Source organism: Dipodomys merriami, unplaced genomic scaffold (assembly GCF_024711535.1).
Source record: "Dipodomys merriami isolate MVZ:Mamm:240054 unplaced genomic scaffold, mDipMer1.0.p SCAF_32, whole genome shotgun sequence".
NCBI lineage: Eukaryota > Metazoa > Chordata > Mammalia > Rodentia > Heteromyidae > Dipodomys > Dipodomys merriami.
This window is the reverse complement of record NW_027204715.1, coordinates 246596-272680: the sequence shown is the minus strand read 5'-3', so window position 1 is coordinate 272680 and position 26085 is coordinate 246596. Positions and strand designations below refer to the sequence as shown.

Genomic DNA, 26085 nt, shown 5'->3' with positions numbered 1-26085 from the left:
CAGGCCCAAGGCTAGGGAGGGAAAGACAACGGAGCAATAATCAAAGTCTGTGCTGCACTGTAGCCAACCGGCGAGTAGAGAGGAAGCAAAGGCCTCTCCCCTCGGCCAAGCCTTGGGTTTTCTATGCCCTGCTCTGAGCTAGCCTGTGGGAGCGTCTGCTGTCCTATGCAGACCTGGCATTCGCCAGGTGCACCAGTGTGCACCCAGAAAAACAGCAGAACTGCTGCAGGATGACCAGGTACAGAAACCTGGGTTTCTCACTTCAGTTGGAGTAACCTCCCCTCTTCTGCATGGAGACTAGTCCTCAGGGTCAGCAGTCAGCAGAGCAAACCCAGAGGGGTTTTATGCCCTCCCCCAAAAGAAGTAAACTCGGGATTGCACTGAGGGCACGGGTGCAGGTAGGATCTGGGCTGGTTCTGTGAGCAGAAAGGTTGTGCTTAGCCCTGGCATGGACATTGTTAACTGTGCACATTACAGATGTCCACCAAGGAAACAGAATGGTCACAGTTCCCAGATAGGGATTCCAGGGAGGTAGAAGAGGAGAGGAGAGATCATATGTAATGAAAACTGAATAAGTAGAAAGATGCCCAAGCTATCTATCAATAATCAGAACAAAAATATGGACTAAAAATAATGTTTATAAAAAACATGGAAAACATAAAGAAACAGACAGGTTGGAGCAGTGTGCAATCCCTCCTTGCAGCGCTGGGGTGGAGATCCGACCAGGGAGGCCCGGGAAAGTGCCCGGGGGACACCATCAGACAGCTGCATTTGTCAAGAGCTGAAAGAGCAAAGCATCAGCCATAAAGACTTTAGATTGCTATGCTACAATTTTAAACTTTTGTATGATGAAAAGAAAAATATCCTTAAGTGAAAAATCAGAAACAACACCTTGGAATATCTTCAACTGATCTCAGACTGCTACTTAGAATACCACACCAATCCCTAAGGGGAGACAAGCAGTGTAAGGAGCTGGCTCTGGGTGAGGAGCGGAGCCTGGGTCCCGGCCCTCCCCACGCCAGCTCCGCACAGCCCCCGGCCGGTCTTGGTCCCCAGCGCGTCCTGCTGCCTGTCCTGAGTCATGCTGCCCACTCCTCCCTTCCTTTCCCTTCATCTCTAGACCTTTCTAGTCCCCTGCTTTCAAAAACCTACCACCCGTGGCCCTGGCTGCCCACTCCAGCTCTTTATTGTCGAGTGCCCATCCCTTCCTGTGGCCTCACCATGCTTGTTCTGGGTTCTGTCCCTGCTCTGTGCTGTACTCAGCAAACACCAATAAAGGAATGGATAAATATGTGGAATACTGTAAAACAAATACTGTTTTGTCCCCTCAGAAGTCCTAACCAGGCGTGGGAGCAGCTCCCTGGGAAGGAAAGGGTGGTAGGACAGAAAGTCCTTTGTGCACAGGCAGATACTGGGCCCATGGGGGACATTCTGCCCACAGAACTGGGTAGGTACTGAGGTGGATGTGTGGCTGGGGTCTCAGCCCAGGCAAGGGTCAGCGCCGTGGCCAGCAGTGGGAGCTAGCCCGACTCCCGGGGAGTGGGGCCCCGCTTACAGCTATCTGTGACTGAGACGTGCCTGACAGCGTCCAATCTACAAAGGCTGAAAGGAAGGCCAGCCCGTGTTCTATTCACCACAGGAAAGGAAGGCCAGCCCCCAGTCTCAGGTCTCACCTGGGGCCTGGCAGTCAGCCACCCCTCCTGCACACCTATCTCCAAACCTGTGACAGTATGCAGAGCACTGGGCTCCCTCTCAGCTCTGTCTGGGGTGTTCTGAGGGCACTGGAGTCAGAGGAGCCCAGCAGCCGGCAGCACCACCAAGGGGCCGCATTCCTTCTGGACGGCTGCCCGACTCAGTGGTGAAGCTTTAGCTTGGCACCTCTGAGGAGGTAGGGCAACTGCACTTGGAAAATCAAGTACAGGAAAGACATGTGAAACTCTGAGAAATGCACCGCATGCATTCGTTTAAAAGTTCACCAGGACAGCCTAGCTACTGGAAACTTCCTTCTACCAGTAGAAACTGAAAAATATATAAAGTATTGTCTGTGTCAACTCCTCTCAGTCCATCCCACGTGATAGCACTCTACCATTTTTCATTTTCCAAAGGGTACATACCACAAGCAAGCACAGTTAGTGCTGACAACAAGACCCTGAGAAGTGACCACAGCACACATTTCAAGTCCCACTGCTGCTTTGTACACATTGAGCAACAAAACTGAAAAACTGGGAAGATTTTTGCTGCCTTTAGTGCAGGACCACTGCCAGTGTGCACGTCTGCACAAGCTGCGCTGCCAGTGAGCACGTCCACACACGCTGCACTGCCAGTGAGCACGTCCACACACGCTGCGCTGCCAGTGAGCACGTCCACACACGCTGTGCTGCCAGTGAGCACATCCACACAAACTGCGCTGCCAGTGAGCACATCCACACACACTGCACTGCCAGTGAGCACGTCCACACACAAGCTGCACTGCCAGTGTGCACGTCCACACACGCTGTGCTGCCAGTGAGCACATCCACACACACTGCACTGCCAGTGAGCACGTCTGCACAAGCTGCACTGCCAGTGAGCACATCCACACAAACCGCGCTGCCAGTGTGCACATCCACGCAGGCTGCCAGTGAGCACATCCACACACGCTGCGCTGCCAGTGAGCACATCCACACAAACCGCGCTGCCAGTGTGCACGTCCATGCAGGCTGCACTGCCAGTGAGCACATCCACACAAACCGCGCTGCCAGTGTGCACATCCACGCAGGCTGCCAGTGAGCACATCCACACACGCTGCGCTGCCAGTGTGCACGTCCACACACGCTGTGCTGCCAGTGAGCATGTCCACACACGCTGTGCTGCCAGTGTGCACGTCCACACACGCTGTGCTGCCAGTGAGCATGTCCACACACGCTGTGCTGCCAGTGAGCATGTCCACACATGCTGCGCTGCCAGTGAGCACGTCCACGCAGGCTGCCAGTGTGCACGTCCACACACACTGCACTGCCAGTGAGCATGTCCGCAAAAGCTGCACTGCCAGTGTGCACGTCCACGCAGGCTGCGCTGCCAGTGTGCACGTCCACACACGCTGTGCTGCCAGTGTGCACGTCCACGCAGGCTGCGCTGCCAGTGTGCACGTCCGCACAAGCTGCGCTGCCAGTGAGCACGTCCACACACGCTGTGCTGCCAGTGAGCACGTCCACACACGCTGTGCTGCCAGTGAGCACGTCCACACACGCTGTGCTGCCAGTGAGCACGTCCACACACGCTGCGCTGCCAGTGAGCACGTCCGCACAAGCTGCGCTGCCAGTGAGCACGTCCACACACACTGCACTGCCAGTGAGCACGTCCACACACACTGCACTGCCAGTGAGCACCTCCGCACAAGCTGCACTGCCAGTGAGCACGTCCGCACAAGCTGTGCTGCTCCTGCACGCCTGCAGGTATGGAATTAAGAGTTTGCAAAGCATTTTCTGATGGGCAACCAACACCCCTGCTGCCACACACGATCTGCCCTGGAATGTACATCGTCCCGGGAGAGTTCCGACAACAGTTCACAAACATGCAACATCTCTGAATTCCATCATGGCAGCTCCAGGCTTCGTCCCTGGACCCTTTGTCTGGACACTGGGGGCGTGTCACACAAGCCCTGCACTACCTGCTCTCTGTGTCTCCGCCCTGTTGGCCTCCGCGGCCTGTGCGGGAGGAGCAGGTGTCGCTCTGTGAAGGCAAAGGCTGAGGCTGATTGAGGATAAACACTGATCTCTTCCTGGGAGGGGGTGTGAGGATGGTTAGGGTATTCTTCTGTCACATGCTTGAGCTCCAGCAGGGCCTCCTGCTCAGAAGCTGGTCTCTTAGAACAGAAAGGAAGGAGAAAGTCTCCACCCCTTGAGAAAGTCTCAAGGTTAAATGTGCAAATATGAGGATCTGGGGATCTATGCTCAGCCAGAGAAATGGGCAAAGGGGGTGTGGGGAGAAGCAAGGGGCTAGGTGCCGGGCGCTGGGCTTCCCTCCTAATTCAGACTTCAGGGAAGGGAGATGGCAGTGGAGGTGGAGATCCGAGGAAGCCTCATTGTGTCAGTGGCACCCAGCACCACCCTTTGGAGGCCTTTGTGGGCCAAGAGGGATGGAGAGGCCACAGGGGCCGTGAGTGGTGGCTTAGGACCCTGGGCTTGGTGGATAATCTTTCTCAGCCCCATCTCGCTGAAGGCCAGTCCTCCCGAGAGCCAGCAGCAGGGCAGGCAGACCATGTCCTGCCGACCACACCCACCAGACTGAGATGTGTGAGGCACGGTGTGTCTGCCAACAGCTTTCATGCTGAGCCAGACCTACACCCAGCACCTTGAAGCCGTGAGTCATGAAGAGAAAGTCCTGCTGGAGGTTGTGTGCAGCAGGAGCCAAGGGTGCTGTCTAACAGGCTTCTGCCACATCCAAGGTGCCCGGGGAGGTCATGCAGACTCCCGCCCGAGGAAGGCCAGCTGCCCAAGCCTGCGGCTGGATGTCCCCCAGCCTTGAGCACGTCGTGGATGCTCCCGCTGCGTGGTGGGCACTGAGGTGGCGGAGAGGTTGGTCTGAGCTGCGCCCTGTGACACACCACATACCCACGCCATCAGCTGTTATTTTGTGGGAACACTGCAACCCCTTTCTGACTTTAATAGACAGTCCTTACAGTTCTCTAAACCCTACTGTATGCCTGTCTCTCTCTCTGACTCTTCCTGAGCTGGTAGCAGGAGGCCTTTCCTGAAAGCCCCGTGGGCAGCACCTAGCCCCCAGGGAGCACTGGCTCTTCCTTCCCTGACACTGTGATCTCCAGAGTATGCTCAGGAAGCTCACAGCTATCCTCACAGTCCACAGAGAACATTAGACAGACAAGCCTCGCCCCCCCCCCCCCCCCGGGGCAGCTCCAGCTCTGGCCTGGGTATGAACACCTGCTACAGTGGGAGGAGCTGGAGAGCAGGTACCTACAGGTTGCCACAGAATGTTCTAGATTCTGCTGGTGAATGGGCTCGCTGCCTCTCTCCTTGGAGAGCTCTGTCTCTGCACGGTGTGCTGCCTGTGCGTTGCTCAACAGCGCCACACAGGAACGGGGAGGCAGCGGCTCCGGGGCAGGGCGCCCTGGCTTTGAGGGCCGGAGGGCTGGCCCTCCTGGAACACAGCTGGCTACTGCCTCAAAGAGAAATGCCGTCCTATTTGGACAGACTTGGGCTTGCATGTAAGAACCCCTGAATCCCACACGCTGCACGGAGCCAGCTGCATGCATGTGAGGCGGACGGTGCTTGCTGTTCCCCGTCTCAGGGGCTGAGGCGGCCGTGCCGAGGGAGACCTGGAGATGGCGTGGTTTCCTGGAGAGAGGCAGCTGAGGTGGGAGAGGCCCTCAGAGGGGCCAGTGTCCCAGAGGCACTTTGGGGAGCACCTCGGGTACAGCCTCCCGGCCGAGAGACGGCCATGAGAGTGAGTCTAAGGGCTCACACTTGACCACAGGGCCGGCCCCAGGTGCTCTGCAACCGCAGCCCAGAGGAAGGCTCTGGCCCTCTCTGCGGCCCGGCATGCAGAGGTGGTGGTGGGTCGGCTGCTCCTGGCAGGCACGGGGTGCAGGGTAGGGCGGGGCCAGTTCCCTGCAGGGTCCAGCTGGGGTCCTCCTGTGGGGATGCCCAGGGGGCTGGGTGCAGGCCTGGGGCAGGCCGTCTGGCTCTGTTTTCAGACGTCTCCTGGCCCCACTGGCTCCCAGCCACCCCCTGCTGGGAGGGCAGCCCCCCGCCGCACCCTGCCACCCAGTGTCACCTTCCGTCTTGATTGGTACCTCCAGCAACAGAGGAGTCATTGGCAGGCCGGGCAGGCCGGTGCCCTCCATGGAGAAGCCTCCAGCCATGAAGCACTGTACCCCAGATCGGGGAAGTCGCGTCCCCAGGCAGCGCTGGGGGACATGACGGGTGGACGGGTGCACCTGGGCCTGGGGGCCATCCCTCAGGGGCCTGTTCATCTGGCTTCCATAGGCACTGAGGGGGCTGCCCAGTGAATCGCTGAAGGTAGTAGTCAGGCCAGCAGCACTGGACACGCCCTGGCTGCCCAGGCCGGACACGCAGGAGCTGTGGAGCACAGCATGCATGGAGTGTAGGTCCTTCTTTCCTGGCTCTGGCCTCGGCCGGCTGCCATCCTCCCGGACAGGCTCTTCCGCCGCCCAGCTCGGACGCCTGGAGGGCACAGCTGTCTCTGAGTGACGACTGTATCCGTGCCTCTCCCTCTGCCTTGTCACTTTTGCAGACGCACGTGGCACCCTCTCCTGACCTTCTTCCTCATTCCTGCCAAGAAGATGGCCATCAGACAGTGGCAGGGGCCTAGCCGCACCCTGGGGACCTCAGCAGATACGGCCTGAACTCCAGGGGAAGCTCCAAGGCAGGCCCCGCCACTCCAGCCACCTGCTGGCCTGAGAGGACAGAGCAGGCCTTCTTTTGCCGCTCACCTTCCCGCCCCCAGTGCTTGGGTAAGAAGCCGTACACGCACTCTTTCCTACAACAGGAAAGTCTCCACAGGGCTAACGTGAGCAGGGGGTAAGCTGGAGGGCCAGGCCTGTGTCTGGCCTGGAGACGGGCATCTGTGTGCTGGGAGTCAGTGGCCACAGGGAGACCCTCTGCGCCCGATCTGGCTATCAAGACCCTGGTAGGACAAGAGGAGGAGTCGCTGGGCGAGAAAGGCAAGGGGAGTGTCGAGGAGCAGGAGGGCTTCCACGCCACACCATCTGTCCTAAGAGCATCACATTCGATGCTGCCCAAGCCGGGGCCATGTCTGTACACAGAGTAGACAATAAAGTAGCCCAGCTGTTCCCTCGGAGAGTCCAGACTGCGTCCAGACCGTCCAGACCTTTCTTCTCCACACATCCACCCTTTACGTTAGCGTCTGAGGTGACTTGACGAGGGACGGAGGCCTGGAAGCCCGGTACCACTTACCCTGCTCCCCGCTTGGGGCTCAGGAGGAAGTCGGAGTTGCCTCTGAAGCACAGGCATGGGACCCTGCCCAGAGCCTGGGCCCAGCAGCCACTGTCCATGTGTGCTCGGAACTCAGTCATGTTGTTTTCTTCGTTGCTCCTTCCTGTGAGGGTTTAGACAGAGGAGAGCGGTCACCGTGGGGCTGAGAGACAATGTCTTTCTTGTGGGAAGAATGTCCAATTCCTGAGATCAGTTCCGGACCACAGTAGCTGGCCACCATCCGGTGGCAGAGCCTGGAACGTGTGGGGCTCCTCGGGCAGGGCTCTCCCGGGACAAAGACCTTTTGCCCATTAAGAAAAGACGAGACAGAGAAGTAATAGAGGTACCTGGGAAGAAGCCGGGTTTCCGGTGACGTTCTGATTCACACAGATTTGTGATAGCCTTTGATCTATGAAGAACAGATGGAAGTCAGTGTAGAATGGCCGATGACAGATGCTTTTGAAGTCTGGGGTAAGTTTTGGCAAGTAGGAAAAAGCACACGTGGGCTTTCACCAAGAGGACCCAGAAACAACAAAGGCTCTCACAGTCTTCACCAGGAAAGCCACAGTGACCGGAGTGCACCAAGATGGCTCCCAGTGGACACCTGCCTGTGGAGTGAGCGACGGCTGCTCCCGCTCAGCTCAGAGCTCCTGGAGGGTGCGGCCCTGTCCCCCACATGACATTCTATTTTTGTTGTTGTTGGTCATGGGGCCTGAACTCGGCCTGGGCGCTGTCCCTCAGCTCTTCAGCTCAAGGCCAGCACTCTAGTGATAGAGCCACAGCGCCACTTCCGGCTTTTTCTGCTTATGTGGTGCTGAGGAATCAAACCGAGGGCCTCATGCATGCAGGGCAGGTGCTCTACCACGGAGCCACCTTCCCACGTGGCATTCTGCTCCCTTCTATCTTCTTCTTTTTTTTTTTTGAGCTCTGTACCTGACACTTTTGCTCCTTGGTTAGTGCTCCACCCACTGAGCTGCACCCCAGCCTCCCTTCTGCCCGGACGATCTGCCGTGCTTGCACGCCTCCGTGGGAGAGGTGTGACCGTAGCCACAGTAGGCCTCCATCTGGGCCCTGGGAGGGTGAGACTGCAAGATTGAGCTGCGTTTCTCATCATGAACCCCAGGGGGCAGGAGAGGGCGCTCTCCAGGACCCCTCGGCTCCATGTCAGGTCTGCCGGAGCTTTGGGGAAGGATAACGCTAAATCAAACTGGGCACCAGTGGATCACATCTCTGCTCTTAACTGCTCAGAAGGCTGAGACCCAGCAAATCATAGCTCAGAGCCAGGTGCTCGAGACTCCATCCTGAAAAAAACAGCAGAGTAGGGCTTGATGTGTGGCCTACGTAGGAGAGTGTCAGCCCTGAGTTCAAATCCCAGCACCACAAACAGGAAACAAAGTGACAGCAGCTTAAAAGCATAGAAAACTCTGGATGAAGGCAGAGCATTTCTAAGTGAGTGGAGTTTGACCCGGAGCCCTGCCTCGTGTGGTCCACCCGGTCGCTAGCTGTGGCACTGACCACATCTTATCTTTGTGCCTTTTCCCTGTGGAGCTGTTTTTCCTCATATCTTAAGAAACAAGGGTGCATCAATTCATTGAACACTTTCCAGAAGTCTATTCCTGGCAGCTTGCTGGTTTATACGGGGACCGAGTGTTTGGCCCAGAAGCTGCTTCTCTGCTCGGTATCTGTGAAGCTGTCACAGGATTAGGGTTGCAGACCTGTGACACAGAAGGAGAGCAGTGAACACAGGAAACCGAAGTACAGGACAGACCTTGGACCACCACGAGAGAGGTCAGAGCGGAGTCTCACAGTCTTTGGCAGGTTGAAGTCACACCTGCAGGGGAGAGCAGTAGCAGTACACTGGCCTTGAATTTGGGAGATGAGAAGATCCATAGAAAAAGTACAGCCAGGTGTGTGGAGCACAGGTGTGTGTGTGGAGCACAGGTGTGTGTGGAGGCACAGGTGTGTGTGTGTGGAGGCACAGGTGTGTGTGGAGGCACAGGTGTGTGTGGAGGCACAGGTGTGTGTGGAGGCACAGGTGTGTGTGGAGGCACAGGTGTGTGTGTGGAGGCACAGGTGTGTGTGGAGGCACAGGTGTGTGTGTGGAGGCACAGGTGTGTGTGGAGGCACAGGTGTGTGTGTGGAGGCACAGGTGTGTGTGTGGAGGCACAGGTGTGTGTGGAGGCACAGGTGTGTGTGTGGAGGCACAGGTGTGTGAGGAGGCACAGGTGTGTGTGGAGGCACAGGTGTGTGTGGAGGCACAGGTGTGTGTGTGGAGGCACAGGTGTGTGTGGAGGCACAGGTGTGTGTGGAGGCACAGGTGTGTGTGGAGGCACAGGTGTGTGTGGAGGCACAGTTGTGTGAGGAGGCACAGGTGTGTGTGGAGGCACAGGTGTGTGTGTGGAGGCACAGGTGTGTGTGGAGGCACAGGTGTGTGTGGAGGCACAGGTGTGTGTGTGGAGGCACAGGTGTGTGTGGAGGCACAGGTGTGTGTGAGGAGGCACAGGTGTGTGAGGAGGCACAGGTGTGTGTGTGGGGAGGCACAGGTGTGTGGAGGAGGCACAGGTGTGTGTGGAGGAGGCACAGGTGTGTGTGGAGGAGGCACAGGTGTGTGTGGAGGCACAGGTGTGTGTGTGGAGGCACAGGTGTGTGTGTGGAGGCACAGGTGTGTGTGGAGGCACAGGTGTGTGTGGAGGAGGCACAGGTGTGTGTGTGGAGGCACAGGTGTGTGAGGAGGCACAGGTGTGTGTGGAGGCACAGGTGTGTGTGGAGGAGGCACAGGTGTGTGTGTGGAGGCACAGGTGTGTGGAGGAGGCACAGGTGTGTGTGGAGGCACAGGTGTGTGTGGTGGCACAGGTGTGTGTGTGGAGGCACAGGTGTGTGTGGAGACACAGGTGTGTGTGGAGGCACAGGTGTGTGTGGAGGCACAGGTGTGTGTGGTGGCACAGGTGTGTGTGTGGAGGCACAGGTGTGTGTGGAGGCACAGGTGTGTGTGGAGGCACAGGTGTGTGTGGTGGCACAGGTGTGTGTGTGGAGGCACAGGTGTGTGTGGAGGCACAGGTGTGTGTGGAGGCACAGGTGTGTGTGTGGAGGCACAGGTGTGTGTGGAGGCACAGGTGTGTGTGGAGGAGGCACAGGTGTGTGTGTGGAGGCACAGGTGTGTGTGGAGGAGGCACAGGTGTGTGTGGAGGCACAGGTGTGTGTGGAGGAGGCACAGGTGTGTGTGGAGGCACAGGTGTGTGTGGAGGCACAGGTGTGTGTGTAGGAGGCACAGGTGTGTGTGTGGAGGCACAGGTGTGTGTGTAGGAGGCACAGGTGTGTGTGGAGGCACAGGTGTGTGTGAGGAGGCACAGGTGTGTGTGGAGGAGGCACAGGTGTGTAGGAGGCACAGGTGTGTGTGGAGGCACAGGTGTGTGTGAAGGCACAGGTGTGTGTGTGGAGGCACAGGTGTGTGTGGAGGCACAGGTGTGTGTGGAGGCACAGGTGTGTGTGGAGGAGGCACAGGTGTGTGTGGAGGAGGCACAGGTGTGTGTGGAGGCACAGGTGTGTGTGTGGAGGCACAGGTGTGTGTGTGGAGGCACAGGTGTGTGTGGAGGCACAGGTGTGTGTGGAGGAGGCACAGGTGTGTGTGTGGAGGCACAGGTGTGTGTGGAGGCACAGGTGTGTGTGAGGCACAGGTGTGTGTGGAGGCACAGGTGTGTGTGGAGGAGGCACAGGTGTGTGTGTGGAGGCACAGGTGTGTGTGTGGAGGCACAGGTGTGTGTGGAGGCACAGGTGTGTGTGTGGAGGCACAGGTGTGTGGAGGCACAGGTGTGTGTGGAGGCACAGGTGTGTGTGTGGAGGCACAGGTGTGTGGAGGCACAGGTGTGTGTGGAGGCACAGGTGTGTGTGAGGAGGCACAGGTGTGTGTGGAGGAGGCACAGGTGTGTAGGAGGCACAGGTGTGTGTGGAGGCACAGGTGTGTGTGAAGGCACAGGTGTGTGTGTGGAGGCACAGGTGTGTGTGGAGGCACAGGTGTGTGTGGAGGCACAGGTGTGTGTGGAGGAGGCACAGGTGTGTGTGGAGGAGGCACAGGTGTGTGTGGAGGCGGCACAGGTGTGTGTGGAGGCACAGGTGTGTGTGTGGAGGCACAGGTGTGTGTGTGGAGGCACAGGTGTGTGTGGAGGCACAGGTGTGTGTGGAGGAGGCACAGGTGTGTGTGTGGAGGCACAGGTGTGTGTGTGGAGGCACAGGTGTGTGTGGAGGCACAGGTGTGTGGGGAGGAGACACAGGTGTGTGTGGAGGCACAGGTGTGTGTGGAGGCACAGGTGTGTGTGTGGAGGCACAGGTGTGTGTGTGTGTGTGTGTGTGTGTGTGTGTGTGTGTGTGTGTGTGTAGCAAGCACAGGTGGGCAAGTCTTAGGAACACTTGGTGTCCCTCACCCAGGAGGAAGTACATGTGCATCCTTCATGGGGTGGGCGTTCAGCAGGCAGAAACCCTTCCAAATCCCTCCTGAAATGCTGCCGCATGGTCTCCCTGCCTCTCGGGAGGCACCGGCGCGGGAGGGTCAACGCTGCTCGGGGTCTGCCTTCAAGAGACCTGGGGACACTCACTCCACCTGTGACCAAAGGCAGCGCAGGGGCTGCTGCTGGACGAGAGCCCACAGGCGTGGGTCAGGGCTTGCAGGTCAGGGGAACCGGGCCAAGTCCCACTCTGTTCCAAGTCATACTGCTCTGGCTCATGACGCCATGGCCTGTGAGCTGAGCTGCGTCCTTGGTGGCTGCACTATAGTTCTACCCCAGGGACGGCCTCCGAGGGCCTGGTGGTCTTTTGTTACGTGGTTCTAGGAGTGAAGCTGGAAAAGGGCCTCCCACAATCCAAGGGGAAAGTCAGAAGTCAGCCTCCTAGCCCAGCCCCCTGCCCCAGCCCACAATCCAAGGGGAAAGTCAGAAGTCAGCCTCCTAGCCCAGCCCCCTGCCCCAGCCCCCCACTGGACTCTCTATGTAGTGGAAAATCTGTCTACAGGCTCCCAGGAAACCCATTCACCCATTACAGATAAGACCCTATTCTCCCCCAAAATAACACCAAGTGTTTTGTGCTTCTGAAATGCTGAGAAAAGTCTGGCAAGAAAATCAGGTGGGAAGAGGCAGAGACACAGCCATGACCTGACCTGACGGACACCCTGGATCCCTCCAGTGTGCATGTGCTCTGGGTGAGAGCGTGCACAGCCCAGGGTGACCACCAGATCTCCCAGAGAGCTGCTTCCCGGGGGCGTGTCTCTGTACTGGGCAGCTTCAGACCCACGAAAGCCAGAGGTGTGTGGTGCAGTCTTCGACAGACATTTGAAAGCACCTCTTCCTATCAGTTGTCACACACATGCCAATCTTCATGTGTATGACATGCTAGAAGAAAGCAAAAACAGAAACAGAAACGCACAGTGTGTCAGCACGTGGCAGTCTGCTTACCTTGGGTCCGTGTCTGACCTGTGCTTCACCCTCAGGAATGTGCTGCCCCTTCTCATCTCTGCCACGGGAGGTAAAATGACCGGCATCACGGTGCAGAAGAGTGACAGCCGAGCGGGCAGCGCCGCACCTGACGGTGCCTTCTTCTTCTGTCCAAACAGGAACTTCAGCTTCCCTTGGAACTGCATCGTCTGGCGTTTTGGAGACAGAAAGGCAGACTGCTCTGGACGTGTGTGCAGGTGCACACCTATGGGTCAGCACACCCCAGGCCTGTGCCCACACCTGACACCTGCCCAGGTCCCTTTGCAGTCTGTGCTACCTTTTGTGGGCAATGTATTTGCATGTGTGTACACTTGGGCCTCGTGTGTGTGTGTACGCCAACACAGGTGTACATGAACATATGGTGGAGATGATCTCTCAGGAAAGATTTCTTTTAAATGCATGATTCCCAAATTGTCACTTTCATAATGATAAGACTTAGAGACAACTTAATTTTATTCAACTAGCATCTATACCGGGAGTAAAAAAAAAAAAAAAAAAAAAAGCCGGGCACCAGAGGCTCACACCTGTAATCCTAGCTAGTCAGGAGTCTGAGATTGGAGAAGAGTGGTTCAAAGCCAGCCTGAGCAGGAAAGTCCGTGAGACTTTGATCTCCAATAGAAACCACCAGAAAACTGGAAGTGGTGCTGTGGCTCATGTGGTAGAGTGCTCACCTTGAGGCCCAGAGTTCAAGCCCCACGACTAATAACAACAACAAAATCCGAACCAGCAACTATCTTATGAATTTGTAATAAAAGACGTCATTCTAAAGGGAATGCTGATGAGCTCCTGAGTCAGCTCCAAGCCCCTGTGCCGCCGGATGAGCTCACCACGTGACCCCAGAGCCTTTCCCGGCCCCTTCCCCTCCCTCCACCCAGAGTTTACTAAACAAACAAACGTTTGTGCCAGGCACACGCTTGGCGTGGCGCCTGGGAGCAATGGTGCACCAGGAAATACCTGACGTCCTTCCCCCTGGAGGAAGCAACTCCAGGTCTGTGGTGTTTGCCAATCTCTTTGATGTGACTGTTTCTGCCATGGCTGACCTCACCTTACAGACCTAATTTCAACCAGATACAAAATTGCTACAATGTTAATACCTGGCCTCAGGCAGCATGTGTCCAGACTGGGGTAGGAGGACCCAGAGAAGTCTCGGAGCTCTGTGACTCCTGCCAGTCCTGATCACTTGGTATGGAGTAACACCGGCCCGACGCTTGCTCTTTCCTAACAGGAAATCTTAGCTTCAATCTTAGCTTCAATCTTAGCTTCAAACTACACCCTCTCCTGAGTGTTTGTTTCAGTTTCATTCTAAGCTATATTCCAATCTCTTCTCAATCGCACAGTGAGATCCCTCCAAATATTCCAATGTCCATGGAATGTTGAATAAGATGTTACACACATAAGAGCCTAGGCCCTAAATAAAACATGACCAACGCTGTCCACAGAGACAGCAGGTCAGGGTGGGGCAGAGCAAAAAGCGGCCTCTTGCTGTGAGCTGCAGGACGGACCCTCCAACAGACAGGGAGGCTGGACTCCTTGTCTCCCGGGGACCTGGGGGTCCAATAAGTATTGCAGCTAAACTACACTTGTTAGGCGTTGATGGCCCTGAAAGAGAGAGATGTGGATTCTCTTTAATATGGGTCTAGATCCTTCTTTGTGCTTGAACTCAGGGCTTCTTCCTCTGAGTTTTGGCTCACAGCTGGCACTGTCATCCAGTCCAGATGTGGATTTAATGGAAGTGATTAGCAGAATGAACTGCAGGGAGGGGTCAGCTCCCACTTCTGCTAGATGCCCAGGGCACCACGCCATGTGCTGTCCGGCTCAGTGGTTGTCACGTGAGGGGGTGCCGGGGGGACCGTGTGGAGGCCAGGGCAGGGGCCGGCAGGGTGGGCTTCTGTGGGATGCAGAGCCACAGCAAAGATGCCCAGAGCAGGCCTGGCAGTGCGGGGAGGAGCGGTGCGTTATCACGCCTGCTTTTCTGAAGACCTGACTTGTATGATATACACTTCATGTTTTTACTGTTTAAAACGTCTCTTAACACAAAAACAAAGCCGGTGAGGAAGCTGAGGAGCATGTGATTTCCTGCCCAGGCCTGGCAAGGGCACCTCTCTCTGAGTTAGCTAACCGGAGGCTCGAGGGGAGGGGCCTGAGTCAGGATCGGGAGGTAAGACCTGGGGAGCGCAGGTGAAGCAGGGAGTCAGACTTCCTGCCCCACCAGTCCCAGGCCAGCGTAGGAAGCAGATCACAGAGGCTGCCATCAAGCTGGGCGAGGCCAGGGGATGGGCAGACTCCTGAGCCGTGCACAGACAAAGGGGCATGGCTGGCCCTCTGCAGGCGTCAGCCCAGCGTCTCCAGGACTCCTCGCTTTAGAAATGCTCCCTGGGGCTGTGCAGACACCAGGGCTTGACCTCTGGACCCACGGTCCAGATGTGGGAGACAGAGCCTTTAGGATCCACGGGTCACAGGACGGGCAGCAATCCACAGGACCGCTGTCCCAGGGAGAGAGGGGATTTCCAGGGCTCCCGGTACAGTGGAGGAGACGAAGTAGGTCCAGGAGGAGGATAGGAACGGGATCTCAGATCAGGTAGAGGGTGCAGGGACAACACAGAGTGGTCACTGAAGCTCACGGTCAAAGGTTCGCATCAGGCTGGTAAGGTTGCCTGAGAGCCTGGGCCTCGAGGGGACCAGGGGCCGGGCCTCGGGAGCAGCCGGGGCCCCGGGCCTGCAGGCTGAGGCTCCTCCCCTGTGTTCCTCCCCCTTTCCATGCAGAACTGGGGAGGGAAACGTCCAACAGGAAAAGTGGAAGGCCAGGTGCTGTGTGTGAGCAAGGAGCCCAGGCAGGAGCCCAGGCTGCAGCTGCGGTCGGCCCTGGTGGGGGCCCTGTGCCCCTCCGGCCTGTCCACTCTGGACGCTGCGGGACGCGGATGGAAGAGGGCTGTCACGGAAAGCTACTGCTGACCCCAATGAAACACTCGCTGAGTTCTCAAATACTTTTTTTTTTTTTTCATTTCTCTGATCTGTGACAGGTTTCCCAAGTTTTCAAGTCCCAGTGCTGCTAGCATGTGTGCTGGAGCTGTGACCAGAACTCAGCCTCCACCAGCCCGGGCGTGACAGCCTCCCTATCACCGGGGCTCAGCCTCCGCCAGCCTCTCTTACCGGGGCTCAGCCTCCGCCAGCCCGGGCCTGACAGCCTCCCTCTCACGGGGACTCAGCCTCCGCCAGCCCGGGCCTGACAGACTCCCTCTCACGGGGACTCAGCCTCTGCCAGCCCCTCTCACGGGGATTCAGCCTCCGCCAGCCTCTCTTACCAGGGCTCAGCCTCCGCCAGCCTCTCTTACCAGGGCTCAGCCTCCGCCAGCCTCTCTTACGGGACTCAGCCTCCGCCAGCCCCTCTCACGGGGACTCAGCCTCTATCAGCCCCTCTCACGGGGGCTCAGCCTCCGCCAGCCCCTCTCACGGGGGCTCAGCCTCCGCCAGCCCCTCTCACGGGGACTCAGCCTCCGCCAGCCTCCCTCTCACACAATGGAGATGCTCCAGTGTCCGGAAGCCTCTGCTGAGGCCTGTCCAGGGGTTGCCAACTCACCAGAAAGCCAGAGGTGCTGTCCAGCAAGCAGCGCACGCGACAGACAAAGCAACGTGTCAGGAAGGCAGCGTACTCCGGGGGCACGCCCGTGCCTTCTTCCTGGGCCCTGAGCAGCTTTCCCGGCATGATGTCATCTGCCAAGTCAGTGCGGGTGGTGGCAGGGAGGCCGTGGGGAGACATAACCATAGGAGGAGCAGGTGGTGAGTGGCTATGGAGCAGGAAGCCGACCAGCACCTGGCCTACGGCGTCACTCACCCAACGGCTCAGCGAAAAGCACTGCTTTCAGAACTGCTGCCTGTGTGCATACGGACCCATTGCTTAGCCCTGTTCCATGAGGATGGTAGAAACTTCTCCGAGTTTCTTTCTGTGAAGGAACTAGGAAGAGCTCTCTGCACAGCCCCAGGTAGCGCCCAGGGCCACCTCTGCGCCCCGCCCCCCAGCCACCTGCTGGGGCAGCTTGCACACGTGGTCAGAGAATGGACAAAGGACAACCACCCCAAGACAACACTTTGGAGGGATTTTTAGATAAATTTTGAGCCTTGGGGAGTTTTGAAGTGACATGCAGGCCCCATGGGCTGATCTTCAACCCAGCCAAGGCCCAAGCGCTGCAGGCTCTGCCCCACCCAGCAGTACTGCACGGTGGAGGAGAGTTTGAGAAGCGGGCCTCGCGGGAGGCCTTGGCCTCGGGGATGCTCCTCCGAGGGGACAGGGTGACCCCAGCCCTCTCCCTCCCTTTCTTTTGCACCCTGTCATGGGGTAAGCAGCTCTCTCCACCAGGGACTTGGTCATGGTGTTCTGTTTCCCATTAGAAGCAATGGGTCAACCCTGACATCCTGGGCCAAAGCCTTGAAGACCTTTTCTCATTACACTGAGCACCCTGAGTCTGTCCTAGTGATGCCAGGAGTCAACCAGAAAATGAACGCCCCCAGAGCCCTCCCAGAGCCACAACAGCCGCCTGGAGGAGGGCTGTGGGTGTGGGGGGAGGAGGCCTGCAGGAAAAGCGAAGTCCAGAGAGGAGAGGGGAGGCGCTGGCGCACCTGTCTCGGGGAGTGGGAGCTGCGTGCGCGTGGCCTGCAGGGGGTCCATGGCCCAGTGCAGCTGCTGGCAGAAGTCCTGGCGGTCATCCACGTGGATATAGTCATAAATGTTCTGATGCATTACATCTGTCTAAAATATCAAAACACAGTTCTCTTAGCCGTAGCCCCAATTTGCTCTGGTAAGGACCGTGGAACCTCGCCATCTGTCTGTCAAAAGCAAATCACAGCTATGAAGAGCTGTGTCCTGTGGGGAGGCAGGCTCTGTGCTGACCGTGAGCTCACCCTGGAAGGACATGGCCGCACGGGCCACGCAGCACTCCTGCAGTCATGGCTTGAGGCCAGGTGCGCTCTTACAGTCCCCAGAGTCACCGACACCTGGGGATACCTGCTGTCCTGAGGCCGCTCTGGATCTTGAAGTCTTGGCTGTCTATCATTACATGTCTCAAGACCCCCTGCCTCATGCCTTGACCTGCCCATTCCAAGGGCTTTGAGGACAACCAACTCAGACCTCTCTGTTCCTCCGACGGAAGGGCTGGAAGCTAGCCTTGCGGGCCCCGCGTCCCGGCGGGAGGCCGCCGTCTGGTGGCAGTGGAGGCCCTGGGCTCCGTCAACTCCCTCAGAGGCCCAGCCCAGGGTCTGCTGCCCTCCACTTTCTCAGAATGAAACCCTTTTTCATTCTGAATTAGGCTGGGTAGCCAACAGTTGGGCAGGCTTCAAAACAGGTTCACCTCTAGTGAAAATCATTACAGCGACAGAAGATTCTTCTAGAAGGGAGAACATTCCTTTAGGAATCAGCACCTTAGAAAGGGCGCCCTCTGAGAATGTAACTCCTGAGCTCCTCTGCACAGAGCGGAGCGAGCTCTGCTGCTGCTTCCCAGAATCCTCGCTGTTGCTTATAGTGCTGTGGTTAAGCTCCACAGGACCACATGTGTCACACAGACGCGTTTTGCAGGAGGCAGCAAGGGCGTGTGGCCCGTCAGGAGAGGAGGAAGTGGTTAGAGCCCAGGGAACAGGCAGAGACGAGGCCCGGTGCGGTGCTCTGCGCGCTGGGTATCAGAACCCCTCAGACGCCCTTCTGGTTCCTGAACTGCAATCTGTGCTCCTCTCCACTGGTTGATCTGTACTCTGAAGGGGTACCGAGAGCCGGGGGCTCTGCCATCGAGACTAGGCTGGAAATGTCTCATCTTTCTGGGGTCGCGTTCTGCCCGTGCACGCCTCCCCCTCCCACCGGGCATTTCCTATGGTGTTTTGTCTTTTGATACAGTTCATGTTACAGTGTCACCGCCTGGAATGGAGCCTCGGTGGTAGCTGATCTTCCCACTGCTGTCGGGCACTCACACACGGTGGTGTAGCTATACACTCACACACGATGGTGTGCACTCACACACGGTGGTGCAGCGTGCACTCACACACGGTGGTGCAGCATACACTCACACACGATGGTGTGCACTCACACACGGTGGTGCAGCGTGCACTCACACACGGTGGTGCAGCGTGCACTCACACACGGTGGTGTACACTCACACACGGTGGTGTAGCCATGCACTCACACACGGTGGTACAGCGTGCACTCACACACAGTGGTGTGCACTCACACACGGTGGTGTAGCCATGCACTCACACACGGTGGTACAGCGTGCACTCACACACGGTGGTGTAGCTATACACTCACACACGATGGTGTGCACTCACACACGGTGGTGCAGCGTGCACTCACACACGGTGGTGTACACTCACACACGGTGGTGTACACTCACACATGGTGGTGTAGCTATACACTCACACACGATGGTGTGCACTCACACACGGTGGTGCAGCGTGCACTCACACACGGTGGTGCAGCGTGCACTCACACACGGTGGTGTACACTCACACACGGTGGTGCAGCCGTGCACTCACACACGGTGGTGCAGCGTGCACTCACACACGGTGGTGTACACTCACACACGGTGGTGCAGCCGTGCACTCACACACGGTGGTGTACACTCACACACGGTGGTGTAGAGGGCACTCACACATGGTGGTGCAGCGTGCACTCACACACGGTGGTGTACACTCACACACGGTGGTGTAGCGTGCACTCACACAGAGTGGTGTGCACTCACACACGGTGGTGCAGCGTGCACTCACACACGGTGGTGTAGCCGTACACTCACACACGGTGGTGCAGCCGTGCACTCACACACGGTGGTGCAGTGTGCACTCACACGGTGGTGCAGCGTGCACTCACACACGGTGGTGCAGCGTGCACTCACACGGTGGTGTAGAGGGCACTCACACACGGTGGTGCAGCCGTACACTCACACACGGTGGTGTAGCCGTACACTCACACACGGTGGTGCAGCCGTACACTCACACACGGTGGTGCAGCGTGCACTCACACACAGTGGTGTGCACTCACACACGGTGGTGCAGCCGTACACTCACACACGGTGGTGTAGCGTGCACTCACACAGAGTGGTGTACACTCACACACGGTGGTGTACACTCACACACGGTGGTGCAGCCGTACACTCACACACGGTGGTGCAGCGTGCACTCACACACAGTGGTGTGCACTCACACACGGTGGTGCAGCGTACACTCACACACGGTGGTGTAGCGTGCACTCACACAGAGTGGTGTACACTCACACACGGTGGTACAGCATGCACTCACACACGGTGGTGTAGCCGTACACTCACACACGGTGGTGCAGCCATGCACTCACACACGGTGGTGCAGCCGTACACTCACACACAGTGGTGTGCACTCACACACGGTGGTGTAGCCGTGCACTCACACACAGTGGTGTGCACTCACACACGGTGGTGCAGCCGTACACTCACACACGGTGGTGCAGCATGCACTCACACACGGTGGTGAAGCGTGCACTCACACACGGTGGTGCAGCCGTACACTCACACACGGTGGTGCAGCGTGCACTCACACACGGTGGTGCAGCGTGCACTCACACACGGTGGTGCAGCCGTACACTCACACACGGTGGTGCAGCGTGCACTCACACACGGTGGTGCAGCGTGCACTCACACACGGTGGTGCAGCGTGCACTCACACACAGTGGTGTGCACTCACACACGGTGGTGCAGCGTGCACTCACACACGGTGGTGCAGCGTGCACTTACACACGGTGGTGCAGCCGTACACTCACACACGGTGGTGCAGCGTGCACTCACACACGGTGGTGCAGCCGTACACTCACACACGGTGGTGCAGCGTGCACTCACACACGGTGGTGCAGCCGTACACTCACACACGGTGGTGTAGCCGTACACTCACACACGGTGGTGCAGCGTGCACTCACACACGGTGGTGCAGCGTGCACACACGGTGGTGCAGCGTGCACTCACACGGTGGTGCAGCCATACACTCACACACGGTGGTGTAGCCGTGCACTCACACACGGTGGTGCAGCGTGCACTCACACACGGTGGTGTAGCCGTGCACTCACACACGGTGGTGCAGCCGTACACTCACACACGGTGGTGCAGCGTGCACTCACACACGGTGGTGCAGCGTGCACTCACACACGGTGGTGCAGCCGTACACTCACACACGGTGGTGCAGCGTGCACTCACACACGGTGGTGCAGCGTGCACTCACACACGGTGGTGCAGCGTGCACTCACACACAGTGGTGTGCACTCACACACGGTGGTGCAGCGTGCACTCACACACGGTGGTGCAGCGTGCACTTACACACGGTGGTGCAGCCGTACACTCACACACGGTGGTGCAGCGTGCACTCACACACGGTGGTGCAGCCGTACACTCACACACGGTGGTGCAGCGTGCACTCACACACAGTGGTGCAGCCGTACACTCACACACGGTGGTGTAGCCGTACACTCACACACGGTGGTGCAGCGTGCACTCACACACGGTGGTGCAGCGTGCACTCACACACGGTGGTGCAGCGTGCACTCACACGGTGGTGCAGCCATACACTCACACACGGTGGTGTAGCCGTGCACTCACACACGGTGGTGCAGCGTGCACTCACACACGGTGGTGTAGCCGTGCACTCACACACGGTGGTGCAGCCGTGCACTCACACACAGTGGTGCAGCCGTACACTCACACGCGGTGGTGCAGCGTGCACTCACAGTGGTGTACACTCACACACGGTGGTGCAGCGTGCACTCACACACGGTGGTGTGCACTCACACACGGTGGTGCAGCATGCACTCACACACAGTGGTGTACACTCACACACGGTGGTGCAGTGTGCACTCACACACGGTGGTGTGCACTCACACACGGTGGTGTAGCGTGCACTCACACACGGTGGTGTGCACTCACACAGTGGTGTAGCGTGCACTCACATACGGTGGTGTGCACTCACACACAGTGGTGTAGCGTGCACTCACACACAGTGGTGCAGCGTGCACTCACACACGGTGGTGCAGCGTGCACTCACACACAGTGGTGCAGCGTGCACTCACACACGGTGGTGCAGTGTGCACTCACACGGTGGTGCAGCGTGCACTCACACACGGTGGTGCAGCGTGCACTCACACGGTGGTGTAGAGGGCACTCACACACGGTGGTGCAGCCGTACACTCACACACGGTGGTGTAGCCGTACACTCACACACGGTGGTGCAGCCGTACACTCACACACGGTGGTGCAGCGTGCACTCACACACGGTGGTGTAGCCGTACACACACACGGTGGTGTAGAGGGCACTCACACGGTGGTGCAGCGTGCACTCACATGGTGGTGCAGCGTGCACTCACACACGGTGGTGTGCACTCACACACGGTGGTGTGCACTCACACATGGTGGTGTAGCCGTGCACTCACACACAGTGGTGTGCACTCACACACGGTGGTGCAGCCGTACACTCACACACGGTGGTGTAGCCGTGCACTCACACACGGTGGTGTGCACTCACACACGGTGGTGCAGCATGCACTCACACACAGTGGTGTAGCCGTGCACTCACACACAGTGGTGTGGCCGTGCACTCACACACGGTGGTGTGGCCGTGCACTCACACACGGTGGTGTGCACTCACACGGTGGTGTGCACTCACACACGGTGGTGCAGCGTGCATTTTCACACGGTGGTGCAGCGTGCACTCACACACGGTGGTGCAGCGTACACTCACACACGGTGGTGCAGCGTGCACTCACACACAGTGGTGTACACTCACACACGGTGGTGTAGCCGTACACTCACACACGGTGGTGTAGCCGTGCACTCACACACGGTGGTGCAGTGTGCACTCACACACGGTGGTGTGCACTCACACACGGTGGTGTAGCCGTGCACTCACACACGGTGGTGTGCACTCACACACGGTGGTGTGCACTCACACATGGTGGTGTAGCCGTGCACTCACACACGGTGTAGCCGTGCACTCACACACGGTGGTGCAGCGTACACTCACACGGTGGTACAGCGTGCACTCACACACGGTGGTGCAGCGTGCACTCACACACGGTGGTGCAGCGTACACTCACACACGGTGGTGCAGCGTGCACTCACACACAGTGGTGTACACTCACACACGGTGGTGTAGCCATACACTCACACACGGTGGTGTAGCCGTGCACTCACACACAGTGGTGTGCACTCACACACGGTGGTGCAGCGTGCACTCACACACAGTGGTGTGCACTCACACACGGTGGTGCAGCCGTGCACTCACACACGGTGGTGTGCACTCACACACGGTGGTGTAGCCGTGCACTCACACACGGTGGTGTAGCCGTGCACTCACACACGGTGGTGTAGCCGTGCACTCACACACAGTGGTGTGCACTCACACACGGTGGTGTGCACTCACACACGGTGGTGTGCACTCACACATGGTGGTGCAGCTGTGCACTCACACACGGTGGTGTAGCCGTGCACTCACACACGGTGGTGTGCACTCACACACGGTGGTGCAGCGTGCACTCACACACGGTGGTGTAGCCGTGCACTCACACACGGTGGTGTGCACTCACACACGGTGGTGTGCACTCACACATGGTGGTGCAGCTGTGCACTCACACACGGTGGTGTGCACTCACACACGGTGGTGTAGCCGTGCACTCACACACGGTGGTGCAGCATGCCTCAGCTCCTTCACATTTTCACCAACATATGGCACTGTTATTTCTTTTTGGTTTAGGGGTGCAGTGGCTTCTCACTAAGGCTTTCGTCTGCATGTAATGCAGGCAAGCAAGAAAGCTACTGGTGCGTAGGTGTACATTTGTGGGTGTGCCTGTGTGCATGCCTGTGTGCTGCTGGGCTGTCTCCGGAGCCCTCGGGCAGTCCTCCTCACTTGTTCCCCATTAGCTCTGGGCTGAGACCACTGAGCTACACTTGAGAACTCCTTCTTTATAGGTTCCCCGACTGCTCTGCTAGCTTCCAGCAATCTCTGTCTTCCAGCTGGTATTATTCTGTATTACTAGAGTATGAAATCAGGGCTTCAAATCTTGGTAGGAAGGTGCTTAACCACGTGAGCCATGCTCCAGTTTTTTTTCCTCTGGTTGTTTTTGAGGTAGAGTCTTGCTTTCTTTTTCTCTGGAGATGGTCTGGATGGTAAGCCTCCTATTAACCCTCCTGGTCATAGCTGGACTGACAGGTGTACACCACCAAACAGCTTTTTTGGTTGAGATGGAGTCTCTCAAACGCCCCTTACATGTGTCCTCAGGCTGACCTGGATCTGTGGTCTTCTCACCATCCCAGGTAGCTAGGATTATAGGCATTAGCCATTGCACACGGTGTTTTACTTTTTTTGTGCAAAAAATGTGTATGTGTCTACTAATCTTGCCTTCAGAGTCAGTCTTCTCAGACCAAGCTGGTGCACTCAGGGAGACTGTGAGGGAATGGGTAATTTCCTCAGTAAATAAACACCAGAGGCATAAAACACACACATAAAGCCTACGGCTTTGCTTGGGCTAGGACAGCAAGGGGCTGGCTCTGGCCTTTCCAGGAGGCATTTGGCACAGGACGCTCATGGAAACGAAACAGAGGCCGTTTTCACGTGTTGGTGAAATAGTTTGCATCAACTAGAGGCAATGCCTGAGTTAATGGTATTTGGAAATACTTTACAATGAAGGCAAAGCTGCTTTATACTTCTAACATTTGGAGGGGAATAATGGAGCACTAAGGAAATAATAGCAAGTTCTGACTTAGAGTCAAGCTCTCTGCATAGCTCTCCTCCCCAGACCCAGCACCAAGCCCATTCCCTTTGGGCTAAAAGGAGAACGTGAGGCCTGCAGACTCCTGGGTCACACCATGCCTGTGCTAACTATGTGGAGGAAGGAAAATGGCCTCTCTTGGATTCTGACCCTCCTTTGATCTATGACCAAAGGAGATGGTGTCAATGGTGGTCTATTTTAGGTGCAAGCCTAACTATCTCGCAAGGTACTCGATATCTGCGGTCTAAGACATGGGATACACACAGGATGGCACTGTCCATAGAATCCTGAGTGCGTGAAGTCCAAGACAGAGTCATATCCCACCCAGAAGCTTCTAGATCATTGAGTGTATCCTGCTGTGGATACAGCTGGACTGTGGGACAGCTGCAAGACATATTTAAAGCTCCGTGATTTGGAAAGCTTGATGTCAGATCTTCTCAAGCCTGGAGGACAGCGTATGTATGTGAAGGTGAAGGAACCTAGCACTGAATGCACTGAAAGGTTTTTCTGCTCTATTACCTGGTGGAAGCCCAGATAGTCCATGATTGTTGCTGAAGCGTAGAAGATCATCCCTTCTGCACTTACCACCAGCGCAAAGCCATTGAGAGACTAGGAAAAAACAAGAACACGAAGGTGAGTTACCTAAAATGCTAAAAGTGATGTTCTGTGTGAACTTGGAGCAGCCCGCCTGTGGCCACATCAAGCACCCACCTCTAATTTATTCTTACTTCATAACAGGCCCATACCAGCAAGTCACAGAGGAAGGGGGTCATGGATTCAAGGTTAAAAATTGTGCCGGGTGCCAGTGGCTCATGCCTATCATCCTAGGTACTCAGGAGGCTGAGATCTGAGGATCTCAGTTCAAAGCCAGCCTGGGCAGGAAAGTCTGTGAGAATCTTATCTCCAATAAACCACCAGAAAACCAGAAGTGGTGCTGTGGCACAAGTGGTAGAGCGCTCGCCTTGAGCTGAAGAGCTGAGGGACATCGCCCAGGCCCAGAGTTCAAGCTCTAATAATTATAAAATGTGTGTTTTTGCCAGGAGCTGGTGGCTCATACCAGTTACACTAGCTATTCAGTAGGCTGAGCTCTGAGGATGCTGGTTTGAAGTCAACTGGAGTAATATAATCCATGAGACTCTTATCTCCAATTATCCACCAAAAAGCCAGAAGTGAGGCTGTGACTCCAATGGTAGAGCTCTTGCCTCGAACAAGAAAAGCTCAGGTCGTGCCTGGGTTCTGAGTTTAAAGTAGCGCACATGCACACATACGTACACATACGCGTTCCCAAACCTAGTTTTTTAATTGACAGAAACATTTGAATAAATTTTTGAAACTGATTTTACAGAGTAAGAGTTGTGCTGAGTACACACATGAAAATGTATCCTAGGTGACCACTGATAATCACCAGGAAATGGAAACTAAAACCACAGGAAAATGGTATTTCACACATGCCAACACAGGTTAAATCAAAGGCCAGATCGCCCAGATCAAACCACTCCACCAATATGAATCTGTCCTCAGTTCCCTGAAAAAGTAAACAGAGAAGTGACCATTGTTTCAGAGATGAAAACGGTGATTATTCTTCTTGATTGTGACCCATTGCATGTGTGCATGTGTATCGTTATCACACTTCCACAAACATGCACAAATGTTATGTTAATAAAATCTCACACTTAGTATTTACCCAGGTAAGACAGGTATGTGCACAAAAGCATATAAGCAAAGCACTCCCAACAGCTGTGTTCATAATAATCCAAATTTAGAAAATACCCGCCAACTGGACAATTACACAATGAAAATATGTAAATTACAACAAAACTATTGATCAAATGAAAATGTGACTAAATATCCAAAATGTGTTAAGTAAAGGCAACTAGACAGAAAGAATATAAAGTACAAG

The 26085-nt window shown here is 56.6% G+C and overlaps 1 protein-coding gene across 1 annotated transcript in view; it reads right to left on the bottom strand.

The window, feature by feature from the left end:
- Window positions 1–5365: 5365 nt before the first annotated feature.
- The window catches only part of Ahrr (aryl hydrocarbon receptor repressor), a 72217-nt gene continuing 51497 nt past the window's right edge, over window positions 5366–26085 (bottom strand). Inside the window, exons 5-11 of the mRNA XM_070042081.1 lie at window positions 24705–24794; window positions 17048–17177; window positions 16011–16144; window positions 12395–12582; window positions 7301–7362; window positions 6936–7077; window positions 5366–6290 (exon numbers count right to left, since the gene is read on the bottom strand). Coding sequence (XP_069898182.1) covers window positions 5366–6290; window positions 6936–7077; window positions 7301–7362; window positions 12395–12582; window positions 16011–16144; window positions 17048–17177; window positions 24705–24794 — 1671 coding nt within the window. The remainder of the gene's footprint in view (window positions 6291–6935; window positions 7078–7300; window positions 7363–12394; window positions 12583–16010; window positions 16145–17047; window positions 17178–24704; window positions 24795–26085) is intronic.